This window comes from Chenopodium album, chromosome 6 (genome assembly GCF_948465745.1).
Source record: "Chenopodium album chromosome 6, dcCheAlbu1.1, whole genome shotgun sequence".
Taxonomy (NCBI): Eukaryota; Viridiplantae; Streptophyta; class Magnoliopsida; order Caryophyllales; family Amaranthaceae; genus Chenopodium; species Chenopodium album.
In genome coordinates this window covers 74,971,816-74,992,558 of record NC_137839.1, presented here as the reverse complement: position 1 = coordinate 74,992,558, position 20,743 = coordinate 74,971,816, and the positions used below count along the sequence as shown (strand labels likewise).

Genomic DNA, 20,743 nt, shown 5'->3' with positions numbered 1-20,743 from the left:
TCATAAATCAATTAAAACCATTAAAGTACTTACTTTGATGCCTCGTACCTCTTTCTAATAACAAAATACACACGTTAGTAACTTCAAGGAAAAAATAATAAAACAAACAATTAAATTAAGTAATTGAAATAGAGATTTGGGACCAAACCCTCAGAAATTAAACCTTTCACGTCTAGGGCGAAGGCAACTTCGAATATGGCTAGGTGTTTCTAGATCTTGCGAATGCGGAATTTTGTATATGAAAAGTTTAGAAAAGAAAGAATTGAGGAAAGAGAGAATAATCAAGAAAATCTTGATGAGAGTTGGTGAGAATTCGTGAGAATTGGTGATGAATGAAAACGGAGTTTTAATACGATATTTATAGAGAAAATCAGCCAAAAAGATAAATTACGCACAAAAAACAGAGCTGGCGCCAACCCTGGCTAGCTGGCGCCAGGCACCAACACTAGCGCCAGGCGCCAATGGCTAGCGCCAGGCGCCAGGCCTTGGGGTTAGGCGCCAAGCCTATTTTCAACGCGTTTTCGAAAATCAGATAAGTTTGCCGTACTGGAGCAGAAAATTATATAATTTCCTCGAAAATGCTATTTGATTTTGATTAAAACTCTGAAAAGTCAACAAAAGTCAATTTATCAATGCTAATTGAATTAGGAATGAAAAGAACCTTCTAGAAGAATCTAGAAGACTAAAACCATTCCTAATTGCATTAGGAATGATAAATCATATTAGGCCCTCCCCAAGATCATTGGGCCGTACATAAAGCTCAAACCGGGCCCAGTTTGGTAAATTGGCCATAACTTCCTCAATATTCATCGGAATTGGGCTCATAATATATCGTTGGAAAGGTCTTTGCAAGCCCCATCCAACTACACTACTATTGGACCCATATCATGGACCAACCAAGCTGGATTGGCTGTTTTCTTAAAATAAGTTTTCAAAAACAAAGAGAAGAGAAAAGAAAATAAAAACTTCCGCAACACTAGACCTTCCACACTTTCGCTTCATTCGATTATGATTCGACGTAAAAGGTACTCATCACTGGGTTTGGTTTTGGGGAGACACAAATGGGTGTCTACAATAATACTTTTTTAATTTACAAATTAGATACATTCAACATATTTTAATTATTTAAAATTGATCACGGATAGATAGGTCGTTATGCTACCACCCTAACCAAATTAATCATTTATAATACCTAAACCTACACTAAACTAGTTAGTTGCAAGTAAAGGGTCGAACCACTAGGGAAGCACGCTAATTCAACATCAAATATCACTAATGCAAGAGTGAAAAAGGGGATTGTTTTTGTTGGTTTTGTTGAGTGGAACACTAAAACTACAAGTAAGCAAGAAAATGATGATTTAAATCAATAGAAAATGACGCTAGGGATACGAGGGTGTCCAATATGATTAGAAAGAGGAGAATAATGGTGATTATCATGAAACATATGCCAAAGAACACAAGATTCTACCTAAACAATTCATTCTCATGCAATAGTCTAGGCAAATCAATGAAAGAGGTCTACACTAATAAGGATCATTCTCATGCATCCTATTAGTTACAATCAAATCAAGAGAATAAAGAAGCACAATCCATAAAAACTCCACTTTAATAACTCATTCTCATGCAATCATTAAAATAGAGGTGATCCTAATCTAGTTCAAATCACTTTCATGCATTTAAACTAGAAAACATCAAATAGAGTGCAACAATAATCCCAAGCTAATAAAAATCATGCATGTCTTTCATCAATATATGGCATAAGTTCAATCCAACCATCATCATTCATCCAATATCAAATCATATCTTCCACCCCCTTCCCCTAGCCAAAAGTTTAGCCTAGAGAAAGGAGATTAAACACAATATCAAAACTAGAAATAAACTCAAGAAACTCAAAACAAAACATAATTAAAATCAATGAAATCAATAACAACTAGATGAACTAATAAGATTAACAAGAATAAACAACAATAAAACAAATAAATAAAACTAAAGGAAAGGAGAAGAGATTACTAAAGAAAGGATTAATGAAAGATGAAAACTTGAATTCTTTCTTGATTGAAACTTAAACTTGAGCAAAATTGAATCTTGGAAGAAAATTGAGCCATAATCTATTTTCTCTCACTAAAAGTTATCTAATCTAACCCTAAGAGAGAGAAGCTCTCTCTAAAACTAGGAAGAAGTTCTAAAAATATCGAGTTCCCCCGTACAAAAACAAGGCTCGCAAATATAAAGGAAGTCGCGAAAAAACGCTGAACAGGGCTCGATGTGTGCCCGCGCAGTGGGCTATGCGATCGCGCATTCGTGGGTTGCGCGGCTTGCTGCTTGGGTGTGTGCGCCCGTGCTGCTGGCTGCGCGCCCGCGCATTTGTTTGTGCGCCCGCGCACAAGTCGCGCGCAGGTCGCGCAAAACTTTATGCCTCGATTCTACAATTTTGCCTCTTTTGCGCGGGTTCTGACAGGGCTGCGCGCCCGCATACATCAGTCGCGCGCCCGTGCACATTGTGCGCGCCCTTGCACCTTGCTTTCTTCGATTTTTCTCTCATGCTTCCTTGGCTTCTTCAATGCAATCCAAGACTTCAAATACCTAAGCACAAACACCAAGGGAAGCAATAAGGTATAGGGAACGGTGCAAACACGCAATGAAGGCAAGCATTCAAGAATTTACACGATTTCATTTAAAACACATCGAGACATGTATGCACGCATTATTTGAACAAAACAACTACAAAACACCAACAAAACAACTACAAAACACCCTAAGACAAGCTAAAACAAGGCATAAACACTATCCTATGAGTGACATAAATGTCACTCATCAAAAATTTATTTAGTTAGCATATATTAGGTAACCAGATACCCAATCGGTTTCGGTTCCAAAAAGTTGAGAATTGGAATTGGAATTGGTTATAACCGGGTCCTTAATTTACCCGGAATTGGAACCACCGGGTCCAATTCCGGTTCTGTACCCGCCGGTTCCAATTCCGGGTACCCAAAATTTTTGCTCACCCCTAGCAATGGCGGGGAAACCGGGAAAGGGAGGTGGCGGGGAAAGCCGAAAAGGGGAGGAGTAAGGTGGTGTCTGATGCGGTGGTGGGGAGTTGGGGAGGGAAGTTTTTTTTTAATTGAAAAAATTAAAATTGTACCAATCAGAAGGTTACACGCTGCAAGTCACCTTCTAAAATAAGTTACCAATTTCACAAATCGGTAAAAGGCCTGTTTTAAGAAGATGGGGGTCAAAGGTGGGATTATTCTGGGAATTTGAATGTTTTGATGAGAAAAGACAAAGATGGGATTATTAGTTTTAAATTTTTCTTTTTTTTTAATATTACTTTGATTATATTGAAGTGAATAATTATAACTCCGAGTATCATCCATTTATAGTAATAATTTTCCATATTAAGGGCATGTTCTCTTACGTTGAAATTCAGTTCAATTCAGTTCAGTTCAGTTCAGCTCAAAGTTTCCTTCTCTTATAAAATATTCAGTTCAGTTCAGTTCAGTTCAGTTCAGCTCAATTCAGTTCAGTTCAGTTTAGTTCAATTCAGCTGAGTTCAGTCAATGAGAACAGGCCCAAAGTAATGTTAAGTAATATATTAACCTCTAGTATGGCTAATCAAAACACCCCACCATGATATTTGCTGAACTCGATTAGAAATATTTATATCTGATGCATGCCTGCATCAACACGTGAAATCATATCCTTCAAAAAAAATGGAAAAAAAAAAAAACACGTAAAATTATTAATGCTAACTGAAACATATTGGAATCATTTACTGTTTTAAAAGGTTGGGAATTGGGCTAATTGCCTAGAAGTTCCAACAATTAGCTAAACAAAGTAAACTCGATCAATTTCTAGCTATTCAAAAAAAAAAAGTAAACTCAATTTCTAAATAATGCGTTGTCATTTGATTAAACTTAGAAATCATAATAATTTCGTTCAAGAAGTTTGTTTTTGTAGATCCATTTTATAGAAACAAAGTAGGATAATATTGTTTGGATATTAGTAAAAGTTATAATACCTTAGCTTTTTTTTTTTGTAGATCCATTTTATAGAAACAAAGTAGGATAATATTGTTTGGACATTTGTAAAATTTATAATAATTTCAATTATGTGATTATGAGCTTACATATAAGTGTTTTTATCCATATTTTGGAAAATTTCTTACATAATTAAAGAGGAATATATAAGTCATATAAAGTCTTGTCCCAAGGTATTGGGTGAGGATCGTCTTCTTGGTACTATATTAAATCATAGCTTAAGTTACTTTAATTATACTACAACACTTTTACAAAGACAACAAATGAAAAATGTTGCCATAAGAATTATATATATATATATATATATATATATATATATATATATATATATATATATATATATTTTGATGTTATAATATGAGTGAGTTTATTTGTCTCTTTTTTAATCAAGCATGTAGCTTGTTTGGGCTACAGTAGCTTGAATGTTGCTCAATTTTTTGTTCTCCAGGTAAGCATAAAGCATGTAGATAGAAACTTTATTTATATTGCAAACAATCCTTACAATTGAACCATTGGAGATGCTCTATATTCCTCTTTAATTATATAAGAAATTTTCCTTCATTCCTTAAAAGTTCCACATCCTATAAAATGGAAAAAAATCACTTATATGTAAGCTCATAATTACATAAATGAAATTATTATAAATTTTACTAATATCCAAACAATATTCTTGTACGAAATTATTATGATTTCTAAGTTTAATCAAATGACAACGCATTATTTAGAAATTGAGGTTACTTTGTTTAGCTAATTGTTGGAACTTCTAGGCAATTAGCCCAATTCCCAACCTTCTAAAACAGTAAATGATTCCAATATGTTTCAGTTAGCATTAATGATTTTACGTGTTTTTTTTTTTTTTTTTTTTTGAAGGATATGATTTCACGTGTTGATGCAGCAGATATAAATATTTCTAATTGAATTCAGCAAATATCATGGTGGGGTGTTTTGATTAGCCATACTAGAGGTTGATATATTACTTAACTTTACTTAATATGGAAAATTATTACTATAAATAGATGATACTCGGAGTTGTAATTCTTCACTTCAATAGTTCAATATAATCAAAGTAATATTAAAAAAAAAAAAAAAAAAAAAAAAAGAATGGAGAAGCAATCGATTTCTAAGTTGGCTCTCTTAGCTTTTTTGTTGCTCACTATCTCTGGTATTTTCTTTCCCACCTAATTGGTTTTAACTTATTCATTAAATTCTGATTAAGCTAATTATTACTCTACTAGTGATCACTTGAAAATAAATACGGAATATAGTCAATATACATATATCTATCATATATTCATGTACGGAGTACTTTGTATGTTGAAAACCCTTTATTCCTATATTGTTGACATATTTGACTTTTTCATTATTTATATACTAACTTTGACGAATAAAAACAAATTTCATCATGAAATATAAACATTGCTAATATAAAGTTTTATAATAATAATTTTTTTTTTTTTTTAATTAATAGTACATGTTAATCATACTTTGTATATATTTAAGGTTAAAATAGTGTATCAATTTTGACTATGTTAATTATTCAAGAATGGATGGAGGGAGTAATAAGATTAGGTTAAAAGGTTTTACAAAATTCAATTCTAAAATGTACTAACTAATATATACAAATCACGACCCACTACATAACTAATTAACTACTATATACACCTAACAGGCTCTTAACCCCATTCGAAGTGTGTTAAATCATGCGACTGTGATAAATGCATATTCCAAGTGTTAAAAAACGAAGGAGCTAGAGGTAGCATATAATAGAGTAATGTCATCATAAGTACTCCGTATTCTTATATATTTTTGTACTCCCTTTGTCCCTAAATTACATTCCTATTTCTAGCATTTACTCCTCACATAGCATTATATTACCCTTGATATACTCTATTATCATGGAGTACTCAAGCATTTTAAGCTAATAACACAACGGCGAAAATTATAATGGCCGTTTCTTAATAACAACGTGCATCACTTCCTTATATAGAAGTACCTCCTATGATGGTCTCCAAACATACTCAAATTATCATTTTTTTAAAAAATAAAATACACTCTCACTCATCTTTAATTTGTGTAAACCCTAATTACTCTATTACCTTGATAGTTTGATAATCTATTAACATGGAATCAATCATTACTCACGACTCTTTTGAGCTCAAAATGTCTAAATTTAATTATCACATTAAGCTAATAAATTTATCAATGAATGCAGCTCCAGCAGCAATGGGAAAATTTCAAGCAGACGGCGGTGTGAGTGATGAGGCAAGGCCTAAAGTCGAAAAGGTTATGATCATTCAAGAGATGATAGAAGAAGGAAATAAGTTGGATGAGCTACATCATCAACAACCTAATAACAATATAAATGCAAATGCCTATCACCAGCAACTCATGACAAGTAGAAACCCAAATGGACTGAAAGAAGCCATGATCGCTTACTCAATCGCGCAACAAATGGGGACACTCCAGTGTATGGCTGCAGGTACTAGAGGCCAGTGTTTCATGAACCTCCAGTGTTGTAATTGGTACTGTGAACTCTTCTTTAACCAACCTTCACTTTGCCATTAAACTCGGATCTTCGAAATTGCACTTGGAACTGATAACAAAGGACCTAATGTTAAGCTAGTGATCTGTTAATGTTTTAGTTGTACTTCAATTTTAAGAAATTTTTTTAAAAGGTGGATAGACGTTAGATAAAATATACTTCGTAGTAAGTTTCAAAGTGATGTTCCAGCTTCGGTCACATACATTCAACATATATAAAACATACTACTTACATTCAAAATAAACTACATCTATTATTAAAGGTACATCTCAATTAAAAGCTTAAATTGATGGTTGATGCATAGGAACATGTTTTATATATATATACTCGATCTATCAAGCCCCATTATATAACTACATAATAAGAGTCTGTTGAGAATATTCCACACGGATGAGATTTGAACCCGTGACTTTACTTCGATATCATGTTAATGGACCAACTCAACCAAAAGGTTAAGCTGATGGTTGAGGCCCAGGAACATGTTTTATACTCTACCATCTATCGATCGACACAAGTGCCAAATTTCCCTATAGGAAAAACATAGGCACATAAAAGACCAGGACAACACTCAGCCCAAGTACAAGGGCCTCCTTTTCCCTCGCATTTAAGTGGCTTTTGTTCGACAACCATGACTAGCTTTGCTTCTTCCAATTCCATTTTCTTCAAGTAATAAGCAGCAAATTGTTCCTTTCCTAGCTCTTGTAGTAGTATTGCTTTCATAACTTCAGGGTTTGTCCCGGTTGTTAGTTGCGTCGCGCTCAACATAGGAGCTGTATATATACACCATTACAGTACATGTTAATTAATAAGCAACTAATTAAAACAAGTAGTCAATAATATAATTACCAAAGCCAAGAAGCAAAACTCTAGCTTGATCTTATATGAGTTAATTTTTAAGAAATCAAGATTATTACTTAGTTTCGACTTTAACCAATTAAGATAGCTTACACAATGAAATCAAAGAGAGATAAAATTAAATAAATATATACCAGCTATAGTGAGCATCATAAATGCTAAGAGAGCAAACTTAGAAGTGGTTGAAATTGATTGCTTAGCCATGCTCATATATACTTCGTATATACTTGTATACAATTACTTGTATTTATTTCTTTGCACTTAAATTGTGATTTGAGTTGATGGGGATGACACATAGGAACCCAAAATGTCATCTATATATTACTCATTATTCAGATCTATACCAAAATTAGATATTTGATGATACTATTATTTTATTTCCTTCATGTTAAACCATTAGTATATTTTATAAACCTTGCCAAACTAAAAATTAATATTCTATTATATAATGATCTACCTAATATGATTCGATTCGGATGTGATCGGCATCATATCTTCTAGCACCTCACAAAATATCTTCCCAAGTTCCCATGCATGTGCGTTATTATATACAAAGTACTACTTTAGTTAATATTTAGTTGCAACAAAGGAATTTTTATGTATAGCAAATAATATCGTCCCTTTGTGGCAACTAAAAAGAAACTGAGGTAGTATTATTTGCAGGTTTCAACATTTACTAAGCCATTGATATTGTAAATAGTCCAATTATTTCAATTGTTTTTAAATCAAAGGATTAACTGCCAAGAATATTAAATAATTTTGTTTGTAGGTCAATATCTTTAATTATCAATTAGTGGTTCATGGAGGCGGATGTACCATGCTCATGGTATATCCGTTCAAATAAAAAAAGCGGAAAAAACATTATATAAAAATGTAAAGAACATTTGGTTTAAGTGGAAAAAAACATTTAATTAAAGTGAAAAAATATGGTATAAAATTGTAAAGATCAAATATCTAAAGTGAAAAAAAATATTATTAAAATAAAAATGTAAAGAACATTATCATTTTTTTTTTATTCATATAATGGATGTTATTTAGATATACAAAAAGAACATAAAGCTAGATGTTCTTTATAAAACAGCTCTTATATATATTCTTTACAAAACAACTATATATATGTTCATTCCGCCTTTTATCAAAAGTCCGAATATACCATGCTTGGTACATCCACCTCCACAAGGAAAATTTCATTTAATTACATTTTAAAAAATAAAAATAAAGATTCTCCTTATAATATATTTTGAAACAAATGTTTAACCTACCTTTCTATGCTTGTCAATGTAATTTTTAAAGCTTTAATATCTCTAAGCTGATTGTTTTGTAAAGTAATTATAACAATCATAGAAACGAAGGAAACGAAAGTACTCATACATACCTTTATTCAAGCAAACATGCTAAACATCTCTCACATCAAACACAGAGTTACATACTTACATTGATATTCATCACCTTCATTAGGTCCTAACACAACTTCACTCACACTACAAATACGAAATAAGCTACTACTGATCCGAGCACATCATCAACTATAGATCGACATACACATACCAAGCATCAATATAATGTACCATTAGATGCATAATCCTGCTTACATTTATTTATTTAACTCGATTTTCGCCTAATTAGTCACCGTACCCTTGCTAACGAACCATTGCATTAGAGGCAAGCGGTATCAGGATATTTGATCCGTTGACAAGTAAGTCCCTCGCAACAATTTGGGTTATTTATATCACAATATCCTCGGCGTCCTGTGCATTTCAGTTGATTTTGTTCAATGAACATTGCGAGCTTTGGTTCTTCCAAGTCGAGTTGTTGATTTGCTGCCATTATTGTTTCCTGCATGTAATAAGCACCAAGTTGTTCCTTTCCTAGTTCTTGTATTAAGGTTTTCATAACTTTTGGGATTGTCTCAGTTGTTGGTTGCATCCTGCCGATTGTAGGAGCTGCATACATTATAACAATTAATCATTTATTAATTAACACGGACTCTCAAGAAGCAAAAACTAACCTTAGATCTCAGCTCGCTGGATCTTGATACCATGTTAAAATTATTACTCGAATTTGGCACCTTGTTAAATTTTTAGAAATTAATATTTCCTTTAATTTGTCATTAACTAATTAAGCTATCTAGCCTACACAATGACATTGAAGCTAAAGATAAAAGGGGAATGAAAAATAAGTAATACCAACGATAGTGAGCATCAGAAATGCCAAGAGAGTCAACTTAAACTTGGAAGTGGATGAAGTTGATTGCTTTGCCATGCTCTTTTCTTTTTTCCTTTAGTTTGATTGATTGATGTGGATGAAGAGTTAATTAGTTGAAACCTAAATGTCATCTATTTATACTACTCGTTCTCCACAATGATCGCCGTTATTTGCGCTACCCTACTACTTCCTCCATTTCTATTTACTTGCAACACAATCTTGTGGTACACACTTTGAGGTTGAGAATTTAAATGTAAACGAATAAATTATTCAAAATAATCTTTACACATGATCCCTAACTCTACTCTTATTCTCGTGTTAAAATTATTTTGATAAAATCGCTCATTTACCTTAACTAATCATCTCATAAAATTACGTGTTTAAAAGATGTTTTGCAAGTAAAAACAAACGGAGGAAGTGTATATTTTTTCTTTTAATTAAAATATTTCTCATTTCACACTTGCTAAAGTGCAATTAATCACTTATATCTTTAATTTTTAATATCTTAAAATTTGATATAATGAAAGTTAAAATGAAGAGCAAGCTAAATATACTTCACATGACTATATTTTTCTATATAAGTATTTCTCATTTAAAAAAAAATCAAAGTAGATCAGACTGTGTCATGTCGATAATACGTATGAAAGTAAAATCATTTGCAACTAATAAACCAATGATATACTTTGTATCTTATTTGTAATGAAAGATGACTCAGATGAGTAATGTAATGACATTTTTTTTTTTTTTTGATGAAGTATTTTATTTTCCTTCACATTATGTACTTCATAGTCAACTAGACTAATAATGAACGTTATATATATACATATATATATATATATATATATATATATATATATATATATATATATATATATATATATATATATATATATATATATATATATATATATATTTAATCAAACAAACCCTTGCTATACTCGCCTATAATAATCTACTAGCATAATTAAAGTAAAAAAGATGACTCAAAACCAAATCGATAGCATATTGGCATCAAATTTGTGATACTGTATTATTTAATTAAGACACCGCTGTCATCAGCTTTTTAAAAGTGATTAAGGCCTGTTCACTTCAACTTAATTTCAGTTCAATTCAGTTCAGCTCAGTTCAGTTTAGTTCAGCTCCTAATTTCCTTCTCTCATAAAATATTTATTTCACCTTAGTTCATTTCAGCTCCAATCAATTTGTTTCAATTCAGCTCAGTTCAGTAAATATAAACAGATCCTAAATACAATATATTTTATTTTATTATATTGAGATGAATATAATAAGATTTCACGTCCTAATTAGTTTTTTGTTTTACAAAATGTGAGGTACTTTATTTTTTTTTTTAACAGATTACATCTTTTTTGTTAATTAACGATGACTGTATATCTCTGCACCAAGTTATTACACTTAAATTTTCTGAATTTTGTCATTATGTGTTGACTGACTAATACATTAAAAAAATTCGGGGAACCAATTTTAGAATTAAACAAATATTATGGATTTATGGGAAATGTTATGGGGACAAATTCATGCATAAAATAAATTGTATGGGGCATGTATTCAATCATGGCAACTAACCTTTAATGGTTCTATACACGTGTACACGTTTACATACTCCTAGTGGTTGGTACTTGGTAGTTGGTGCGAAGAAAGTGTCTACAAGTATATAACTGTTGAAAATCTTGGAGAGTTCAACTTAATATAATCATCCATCCGATCAATTGTTAGTAGAGTTGATGGGAAGCTCGCCATGCGACTTTAATGTCACGAGTTGTAATTGGAGCCTAGCTAGACTGAACTACACATTACAAATATACAATAGTACTCTATAAGTCTCTTATTTACATGTTTATTTCTCTTTATTATGTGAGTAATAAATGTTAAAAATAGACATGTAAATAAAGGACGGAGGGAATAGTATATAAATCAAAGAAAAGGAAAAAAAGTATTTATTGCCTTTTCAAGTGTATTATCAACACAAGGAATCTAATAGTGTATACTCCGTGTAAAATAACTTTGTCTAATAGAGAAACCTCTTGCGAAGTTTCCTTATCCCATATACGAAGTATATATTAGATTAAAGAAGCATTAATTTGTTTTCTTCAAACTAAAACATTTCAAGATTTTCATCACATTTTTTCCATTCAAAAACATATATAAGACCTTAAAAATCATCTTACGTTAAGTCTTTCGGAGTCTTTCCCATGGATCCATCAAGTGTTTCCACCAAAAGAGAAGTAGCCCATGATGTTTTCCCATACCTCGTTGAATACAAAGATGGAACCATAGAAAGATTAGCCGGAACTAACCATGTTCCTCCAGGGTTTGACCCAACAACAAGGGTTACCTCCAAAGACGTCGTACTTGTACCCAACACGTGTCTCTCTGCTAGGCTCTACCGTCCTACAGATGTAACCACTTGTGAGAAGTTGCCAATTGTCTTATACTTTCACGGGGGAGCCTTTCTTATAGCCTCCCCCGCGGAGCCTGTCTACCACAATTTTTGTAACCTACTTTCAGGGTCCGCCAATGCCTTAGTAGTCTCTCTAGACTACAGGCTGGCCCCTGAGAACCCTCTTCCCACCGCGTTTGATGATGCTTGGGCAGCCATTAAATGGGTGGCTGCCCATGCTAATGAAAGCGGACCAGAAGATTGGCTCAATCAAGGAGTGGATTTTAATAAGTTCTTTTTAGCAGGTGATAGTGCGGGGGCCACCATGGCCCACCATCTAGCAGCTCGGATGGTTGAAATCATTGATCAATTTAAAATTTACGGTATTATCCTTATTCACCCGTATTTTTGGAGTTCTAAGCGTATTGGATTAGAGCAAGCTGATCCAGTGAGAAAAGAGTTGGTGGATAAATGGTGGGAGTATGTTTGCCCGTCGGATAAAGGATGTGATGACCCACTAATCAACCCATTTGTCGAAGGAGCTCCGAGTTTAGATCAAATTACGTGTGAGAAAATGCTTGTGCTAGTTGCGGAAAAGGATATATTAAGGGATAGAGGGAGACTATACTATGAAGCAATGTCGAAGCATAAGAAAGTTGAGTATTTTGAGACACTAGGGGAAGATCATGTGTTTTACATCTTCAATCCTCATTTTGGCAAGGCTAAGGCGTTGATGTCAAAATTAGCGTCTTTCATTAACAACCAAGGGGAGTGATGATTAAGGAATATGGTACAAGTAGAATTTAATTTTAGGGAGATTTTATTTCTTGTTATTAAAAGTCTATAGATTTACCTTTTTGTTATTAAGAGTTCATATAGTCTTTTGTTATTTATATATTTATTTATTTATTTATTTTGGAACTAAGAGCTCAATTTCAATCGAAGAAGGCTAAAAGGAGCTAAAACAAACAAAATAACACTAAAAAATTGATGTAGTTTTCATTTTGAGATGTAAAGTTTGCAAAATAGTTCTATTTTACATCTCAATTTTGAGATGTAAACTTTACATCTCAATTTCAACAAAATAGTTCTATTTTGCCGCCCCCACTTAAAATTTGACGGAAGACTTTTACTATCACGTTTTTTGTCACATTATTTTATGACCATTTACGCCTCAAGCCAACTCCAAATTCTAGTTGATCCCCATCAAGCCAAGGTTTGACCGATCCAAATTGAAACAGCACAAATTACCATAAATTTTTTTTTTTTTTTTTTTTGTGACGAATACCATAACTCATTAATTCATTATCACCTTTACATACTTGATTAGTTCTGCTTACGCGAAAAAAAAAGATCAAAGTCCATCTCCATTCATAGGAAAGTCTGGCAAAGGATAGCTCTAGTCATAATCTGGTCTTGGGCTGGGTTTAGGTTTATCTTTTATACTTTTTGGGCTGGGTTATTATGACTTGGTCTTGGGCTGGGTTTAGGTTTATCTTTATCTTTAAAACTTTTTGTTAGTAATTTGGTACCTAGGGGCTAGGGCAATGGCTAATGGGCAAATCACAAGATTTACAACTCACAAGTGGTAGTGTGGTACCCATGATTCCATATTTGTACTAAATAAAAAAAATAAATAAGCTGTAAATTCTTTTTTATTTTTTTTTTAAACCAAGTTGCAAATTTCGTTAAATAAGATCAATTTCCATCAAAGTAGTTAGGCTTTGGAGAAAAAGAGTAAGGGAGACAAACTCATTACAACCCCTACTATCCCATCTTACAACGCTATGTGCTAGAGTATTACCCGCACACTTGACATGAGAAAAAGAAAAGGAACTAAAATAGGAAGAAAGGCTAATAATATCATCATATTGCATAAACACAGGAGAAAAGCCCACGGATTTGTTCTTCACAGCTCTCACCACATTGCTCGCGTCAGTCTCAAGATGAACTCTATCATAGCCCAGCCTTCTTGCTATTACCAAACCAAAGTGAAATGCGGCAGCGTGTATTAGTGTAAAATGTAAGCAGATGTACGTGAAAAACATAATTCCTATTTCAGGCATTGGTATTTTGCTACTAAGAGTCCTAATATACAAACATTTTTTGAAATAAACATTTGCTACTGTGTGTTTAGATCAAGGAGTACATGTGTTTAGATCAAGGAATACAAGTACTCCTGAGTCCTAATAAACAAACATTTCTTTACTCGACAAACTTGACATAAATAAATCATTAAACAAATGATACTAACTCTCAACTCAACTAAAAACTTACTCGAGACCATTTTTATTTTATTCATACACAATTACTCAATATATATAGGCATATCCACAACCCAATACGCATTTTTGAAGAAATTAGCATTCCCAAATAATACGCTTGAAAATCATGAATTTTCCTTTAAATACGTAGCTCTCATTTACAAGAGGGCACGCACATATGACATATCTTTCCGAAAAGAAGTTGGAGTGGATCAATAAAATTTCAAACAGAAAGAAAAGCTTAATGTTCACTCTTCTAGTCTCTTTAGTTAAGGAACAACCTCAAAGCTTAAAAATACACTTTTTCCCCCCTAAATTATCCACAAACGTTTCCAAAAATTGCAAAAAGTGAAAAGGATAAAGGATGTTTTATGTTATGCTGCAATTGCTATACGAAATATAAAACTTTCCCATTAAATTCCTTACTATATGAATGCACCAAATAATTCGTGACTCAAAAAAGTAAAATCCAATAAAATTAAAGCAATGGAATCATATGAACTCATGATTTATATATGTGTCTTTATGCTTTCAATTCTTTCGCATACATCACCTCCTTTATTAAGTATACAATGGCATCCTATGTATAATGTACGTAGCAAATTACAAGTAAGCAATATTAGAGGCTTCAAAAAAAAAAAAAAAAAAAAGGAAATATTAGTAAGTTTTCAAATAACACTGGTAAAATATGAAATAGCATATAAAATGCAAATAGTACAAAACTAAAAATATTATAATTATTTTGAGACGGACAAACTATTAAATTATGTACTCCTAATTTACAACAATAAAACTTGTTGATACATGCATACATCTTATTAGATCTGAAATTTATATAATGCTTTGTTGCTATATACTCTATACACATTTTTTTTAAGGAACTTTGTTGCTATATATTGTTGTTGTATGATTGGGTCTATAAAGAGCCACTCAAAGTTTATTAGCGTCAGACTGTAAAACTAAATTTTGAAAAATTAACAAGTTGATATTTTGAATTAGAGAAAAGTACTTGTAGAATTATATACAAACATTTTATTTTTTATTTTTTTTTTGGGGGGGACTAAGTTATATAAACCAATCATAAAAGAGAGTAAAAAGGAATGAAAAGAAGTGGATCCAAGTTGAAGGAATAATGTATATTTTTCGTTGAAGCTTGTCATCATTTTAAGTTGTTACAAAATCCATGATGACACTTGGGTAGGGTTGTACTTGTAAAGAAAGACTCTTCAAAGGAAATTTCTAAAATAGATTTGAGTGGTTTGTTCTTGGTCGATCACATGAAATAGAAAGAAGAAAAAATATGCGCCCAACCATATTATATTATTATGATATTGCACTCCTATTATTTAGTTTAAGTAGTTTTACCTTTAGCATAAAATTCACAAAAAGCAAACAAAATACAGAGTAATAAAAAATAGTTAAAATGTGGCAAGGTTGTATGTCACTTTTAGGGAGTGTTTGGTTAGTGTATTTTTTGGATTGAAAACAGATTCAATTAAACCGATACCGTTATCATGTGTTTGGTTAAAAGGCGTGGTAACAATTACCATTAGCTAAGGATAATACCTCTTAAAAACTTAGGATAATAGTTACAATTACTCTACTCTTAACAAATACCCTTTCCCTCCTCTTATTTGTTTCACTCCGCTTTCATTATCCAAACCAAACACCTCCTTAAAATTATCATTGTTAATTTTAATTAAACCTTGTGAAAGTTGTTATTACACTTTGTTCTATTCCTTCGTTTGCAAAACAATGTTATAATTTGGTATGATGTAATTGTATAGTGTTTGCATTTCCATTACAATATGCTATAGCAGATTTAAACGGACCTACAATGTTGCCAGCCCATTCCAATTTTAGTCTTTACTTTTTTTTTTTTTTATTCTTTTATTATTTTGTATTTGTTATAATGTAACTATGAAAAGTAAACTTGTTTACCAAACAATTTAGCAACCAAATTGTGTTTGACTAAATTCAACAAGAGAAGAAAAATCACATTGCAATATAGCAAATTAACTTGATTAAGATAATAATACTTGAGATTCAATAAACTAATTGCTTGTTTATATATATAGACGAATGCAAACACTAAAACATCCCATCATCCTTCAAATCCCTCCTTAATATACCAATCAAAAGCTTAAATAAGTAATAAAAAGAGCTAATCTAATGAGATAACTAAATACAATTCTGTGTGCTGTCCTATGAAACTTTAATTAGTTAAATTCAATTCTTCAAATATTGCTTAAACAAGTTTAGGACCTTGTTGTCCATTACTCTTGCCCATTTCAAGAGCATGAGCACCATGAGGGAGATCTTCATCAGGAATGTACTTGCCCCAATACCAATGGTTCTTCCATACGATGCTCATCTCCTCGATAGGGATGCCTCTAGTCTCGGGGAGGAAGAAGTAGATGAACAATGACATAACCACGACGAAGAAGGCAAAGAAGAGGAAGAGCCCGAACTTGAAGTGGCAGAGCATAGTGAGGAAAATCTGAGCTATTACGAAAGTGAAAAACATGTTGACAGACACGTTGATACTTTGTGCTGCAGACCTGATCTCCAAGGGGAAGATTTCTGAAGGTACTAGCCATCCCAATGGACCCCATGACCATGCGAAGGCAGACACATAGATGCATATGAAGAGCACCACCACTATCGCGTACCATTCTGGCAAGTTAGTTGCGTTTCCACTTACTCCAAACTTCACTCCAATAAAAATTGCCACAATTACCTGTAACATTATAAGCAAGTTTGCATCAGCAATTCAGAAGCAGCAAATTTTCTTAGACAATCTTTATGTATCAGTTGGAATTTCGTTTTCTTTTCATACATCAGTAATTTATAAACTTCTAAATGAGCTAAGGCAGCTATCAGCAATTCAACAGCAGCAAATTTTCTTAAGACAATCTTTATGTATCAGTTGTTATTTTTTACTTTTCTTACATCAGTAATTCATAAACTTCTAAATGAACTAAGACAGCTACATTATGTGTAACGAATTAACGATTACAGTTAAATGATGAACTGATGTAACATTATTAGCCTAAACAAAGAAAAATATGAGGAGAAAAGATTAAAAGTACCTGACAGATGAACATCTGAACACCACCCTCAAGGAAGAGGAACCTACGACCCCATTTATCAACACCATAAATCGAAACCAAAGTAGCAACCACATTGACTCCACCAGTGATAACAGCAGACATAAGAGAAGCATTGTCCTTAAACCCAATAGTCTTAAACAGGACAGGAGCATAGAACATGATAACATTGATACCAGTAAGCTGTTGGAAGAAAGGGATCGCGATAGCCATAGTAAGATGAGGCCTATACTTCTTCTGAAGGAGATTCCTCCAAGGGTGTTCAACCTTCTTGGAGGCCTCACTGGCAGCCACAAGGTCATTAAACTCGTCTTCAACATCATCCACTCCACGTACTCTTTTAAGTTTCTGGATGGCTTCATCACGCTTACCACGTTCGATCAAAGAGTTTGGGGTGTCAGGGAGGAGTAATGCGCCCACACTGATGATGATAGCAGGGACCATGGCACCTCCTAGACTCAATCTCCAACCCCAATCATGGATTTTGGCGAAGAAATAGTTTAGTACATTGGCTATTAAGATACCAATTGTAATGGAAAGTTGGAATACAATGTTGAGTGATCCTCTGTATCTGTAAGGTGCTGTTTCTGATAGGTATAGAGGTACTGACTGTAATCACATAAAATTATTAAGCATAAGTTAGTTTGCACAAATTAATCAACTCAAGTCTGTAACAAAGGAAATTTCATTGCATAATTCTCTTATCAAGTATGTTAATTGTAATTTAATTCCTTAGCTTTAAAACGACCTAAAATCAAATATTCATGTCTATTACTCCTGTCTCTTAAATTCGAAGGTTTCATATAAACTAGAAACATATGAGGTTCACATATCAAAATTGTCATGAGACAAATTGAAGAACGTGTCGAAAAAGATAAATTGAGCAATTATTAAAGATTATAAAGAACTACTCCGTATTAAAAGTCGGATAAATTATCACGCTTAGTGAATGAGATGGAGCAATTATATTGGTTAAATTTGAGATCTTTTGGGACAAGGAAAATGTATTAAGTATATGGACCACAAGAAACACAAATTAGTCACATTGGTTTTGACTGTTTAATCTGTGATTGTACATAACCAAGAAAGTTTTAAGTTAAGATATGATTAAATACTACTCTTACATTGGTTGAATTGAAAGCTGTAGAAGAAAAGCACAATTTATTAGAAGAAAAATATACCAAGTTGATGAAAAAAATAACATTACTTTTTTTGTCCCTACCTCATTAGTCATTATCCTAAATAATTTCAATTAACTTTATCATCATTAAAAGGAGTAAATAAAATTTGTGATTTAAATTTTCTGCAAATTGCCCAACTACTCTGAATTGAATTCAACGCCGGAACATAAACGTTTATAAATTTATATTTTTGCTGAATCATTATGAAAAAATTAATGGTTGAAATATGAACAATTAATATTTATTTGTTCACATACACGTCCATAATTGATGCATGATGGTGTAGATATGGCAACATATAGTATTTTTAAGCCAGAAATCGAATCAAATAATTTCAAATAATTCGTTATCTTTAGCTATTTATTTTTTTTATATCCATCTATTCTATTGTACAATTATAAAAGCCTAAATCATAAACCCAATATTTGAATTACCGGACTTCAAAAAAAAAAAAAAATAATACGGAGTATATGTTACCATAAAATTACAATTTAGATATCGTTCAATTTAGGTAAGGTTTATCACATTCTTTGAACATAATATTTCACATTCGTTGAACATAATATTTCGCTAACCATTAATTCAGATAAGATCAACCACAAACATAGTGTAATTTCACTCTACTAATCTGCTTACATTATTTGAAAGAACAGCAAAACATTACAAAGCACTAATATTTAGTTCATGAACTCAAACACATCCAAAAATTATAATTAATGAATGAAGAAAAAGGTAGTTGTACCAACATTATTTTTTCTGAAGTTAACAGGACAAAACCCAAACAGAATCTTGAAACAAATAGACAAAAACCATGAAAAATTAATTTTTTTTAAAAGAAAAAGAAAAACTCAATTTGGATTTTTCTGTCAAAAAAAAAAATCAGTAAAATTAAATTAAAAAAATCCACAAATTCATAATTGAGACAGAGAAAAACCTTTTTCAGAACCCAAAAAATTCACAGAAACAAAAAAGAACAATCAATCAAACAAAGAATAATTCTTTCTTTAATCTAATTTAATTTAATTAAATAAAACAAAAAACAAAATAAAAAGAAGAAAATTACCTGATTGGCAAATCCAACACCAAAACCCAGCAAAATTCGACCAATAATAAGCATGGCAACATTTTGTGCCAAAGCATTGATGATTGCACCAACGCAGAAAAGAACACCTCCAAATAACATAGACAATTTTCTGCCCAATTTTCTTGTTACGTATGATGCAACAAGTGAAGCTAACAAAGCAGCCAAATACAAAGATGATGTGAACAATGTTAATGTCACACTATCAAATTTGCAGTACTGATTTGTTGATTGATCTTGCGTTTCTTTTCGGTACACCGATGGGAAAAACTTTTTCAGAAAGTCCGGCATGGATGTCACACCACCTACACACAACACGCATTCAAAATTAATTTAATTAGTACCGTTGTAACAAACTTGAAACATATCTACCGTGTTATATTTTATTATGACTAGTAGAATTGAACGGAAAATATGTACGTTTGATTTGTTTTAATTACCTGAAATTCCGATGTCATAACCGAAGATGAGACCACCCATGGCAGCAACAATGCATGTTGCAAGGACGTAAGGGGTGAGTTTTCCGGGGTATTCTTTGCCCCCTTGCGTTACGAACCCGCCTGCCGGCATCTTTTTTCTTCTTGAATGAAAAAAAAAAACAGAGGATTTGAAAACAGAGGAATTTAGAGAATAGAAAAAAATAGAAGAGAGTGAATAATAGAGAAGTGGGAGTAGAAAAGAGGAGGTATAAATAGGGAGATATGTTGGACTATTGGTATCTTTAGTCGTAGAATAAGGAAAGTGGTAGCTGTCAATTATAATTTGCTTAGGATTATGATTTGTTAAGTTAAATTATTTGGATATTTATTTGTAATAATATTAATGATATTTTTATTAAGGATAAGATTAAAGAAATTAGCATTGACTTGGAAATTTCTCAGGATTTTATGCAAATTGCATGCAATTTTATTGCCAACGGAACCCTTTATGTGTGAAATTGGAACGTTGGATGAATGTGCTATATTATGGCTGACTTCTTGTTACATGTTTTAGGAAATTTTATTTAATCTAGTTTTTGGTTAACAATATTGGGGACATTAGAGTTTGTGTGCTTTTGAATTACGAGTATT

General features: G+C 32.3%; 2 protein-coding genes and 3 long non-coding RNA genes across 5 annotated transcripts; 2 read left to right on the top strand and 3 right to left on the bottom strand.

Moving 5' to 3' along the window:
• The first annotated feature begins 5,099 nt into the window (after nucleotides 1-5,099).
• LOC145635298 (uncharacterized) lies at nucleotides 5,100-6,601 on the top strand. Its single transcript, XR_014113828.1, has 2 exons — nucleotides 5,100-5,199; nucleotides 6,250-6,601. It is a non-coding gene; the product is annotated as an uncharacterized LOC145635298 (long non-coding RNA).
• A 146-nt stretch (nucleotides 6,602-6,747) lies between these two features.
• LOC145635297 (uncharacterized) lies at nucleotides 6,748-7,828 on the bottom strand. The gene is made up of 2 exons (XR_014113827.1): nucleotides 7,569-7,828; nucleotides 6,748-7,349 (listed from the first exon to the last, which is right to left on the bottom strand). It is a non-coding gene; the product is annotated as an uncharacterized LOC145635297 (long non-coding RNA).
• Nucleotides 7,829-8,780: 952 nt separating this feature from the next.
• Nucleotides 8,781-9,572, bottom strand: LOC145635296 (uncharacterized). The gene is made up of 2 exons (XR_014113826.1): nucleotides 9,443-9,572; nucleotides 8,781-9,377 (listed from the first exon to the last, which is right to left on the bottom strand). It is a non-coding gene; the product is annotated as an uncharacterized LOC145635296 (long non-coding RNA).
• Nucleotides 9,573-11,849: 2,277 nt separating this feature from the next.
• On the top strand, nucleotides 11,850-12,812 carry LOC145637248 (putative carboxylesterase 2). The gene has a single exon (XM_081688721.1). It carries the CDS (start codon nucleotides 11,850-11,852, stop codon nucleotides 12,810-12,812), a length of 963 nt encoding a protein of 320 aa, XP_081544847.1.
• Nucleotides 12,813-16,346: 3,534 nt separating this feature from the next.
• Nucleotides 16,347-20,359, bottom strand: LOC145636319 (sugar carrier protein C-like). Its single transcript, XM_081687846.1, has 4 exons — nucleotides 20,114-20,359; nucleotides 19,656-19,978; nucleotides 17,394-18,020; nucleotides 16,347-17,041 (listed from the first exon to the last, which is right to left on the bottom strand). The coding sequence occupies exons 1-4, from the start codon at nucleotides 20,241-20,243 to the stop codon at nucleotides 16,550-16,552; spliced, it is 1,572 nt and encodes a 523-aa protein (XP_081543972.1). The 5' UTR covers nucleotides 20,244-20,359; the 3' UTR covers nucleotides 16,347-16,549.
• Nucleotides 20,360-20,743: the final 384 nt, after the last annotated feature.

Excerpts from the sequence above, each read along its gene's own strand:
- LOC145637248 (XM_081688721.1), top strand. The coding sequence starts at position 11,850 with ATGGATCCATCAAGTGTTTCCACCAAAAGAGAAGTAGCCCATGATGTT.
- LOC145636319 (XM_081687846.1), bottom strand. The coding sequence starts at position 20,243 with ATGCCGGCAGGCGGGTTCGTAACGCAAGGGGGCAAAGAATACCCCGGA. Across the intron at positions 19,979-20,113 it reads TTATGACATCGGAATTTCAG|GTGGTGTGACATCCATGCCG; the intron begins GTAATTAAAACA and ends TGTTGTGTGTAG. Across the intron at positions 18,021-19,655 it reads GTGTTGGATTTGCCAATCAG|TCAGTACCTCTATACCTATC; the intron begins GTAATTTTCTTC and ends ATGTGATTACAG.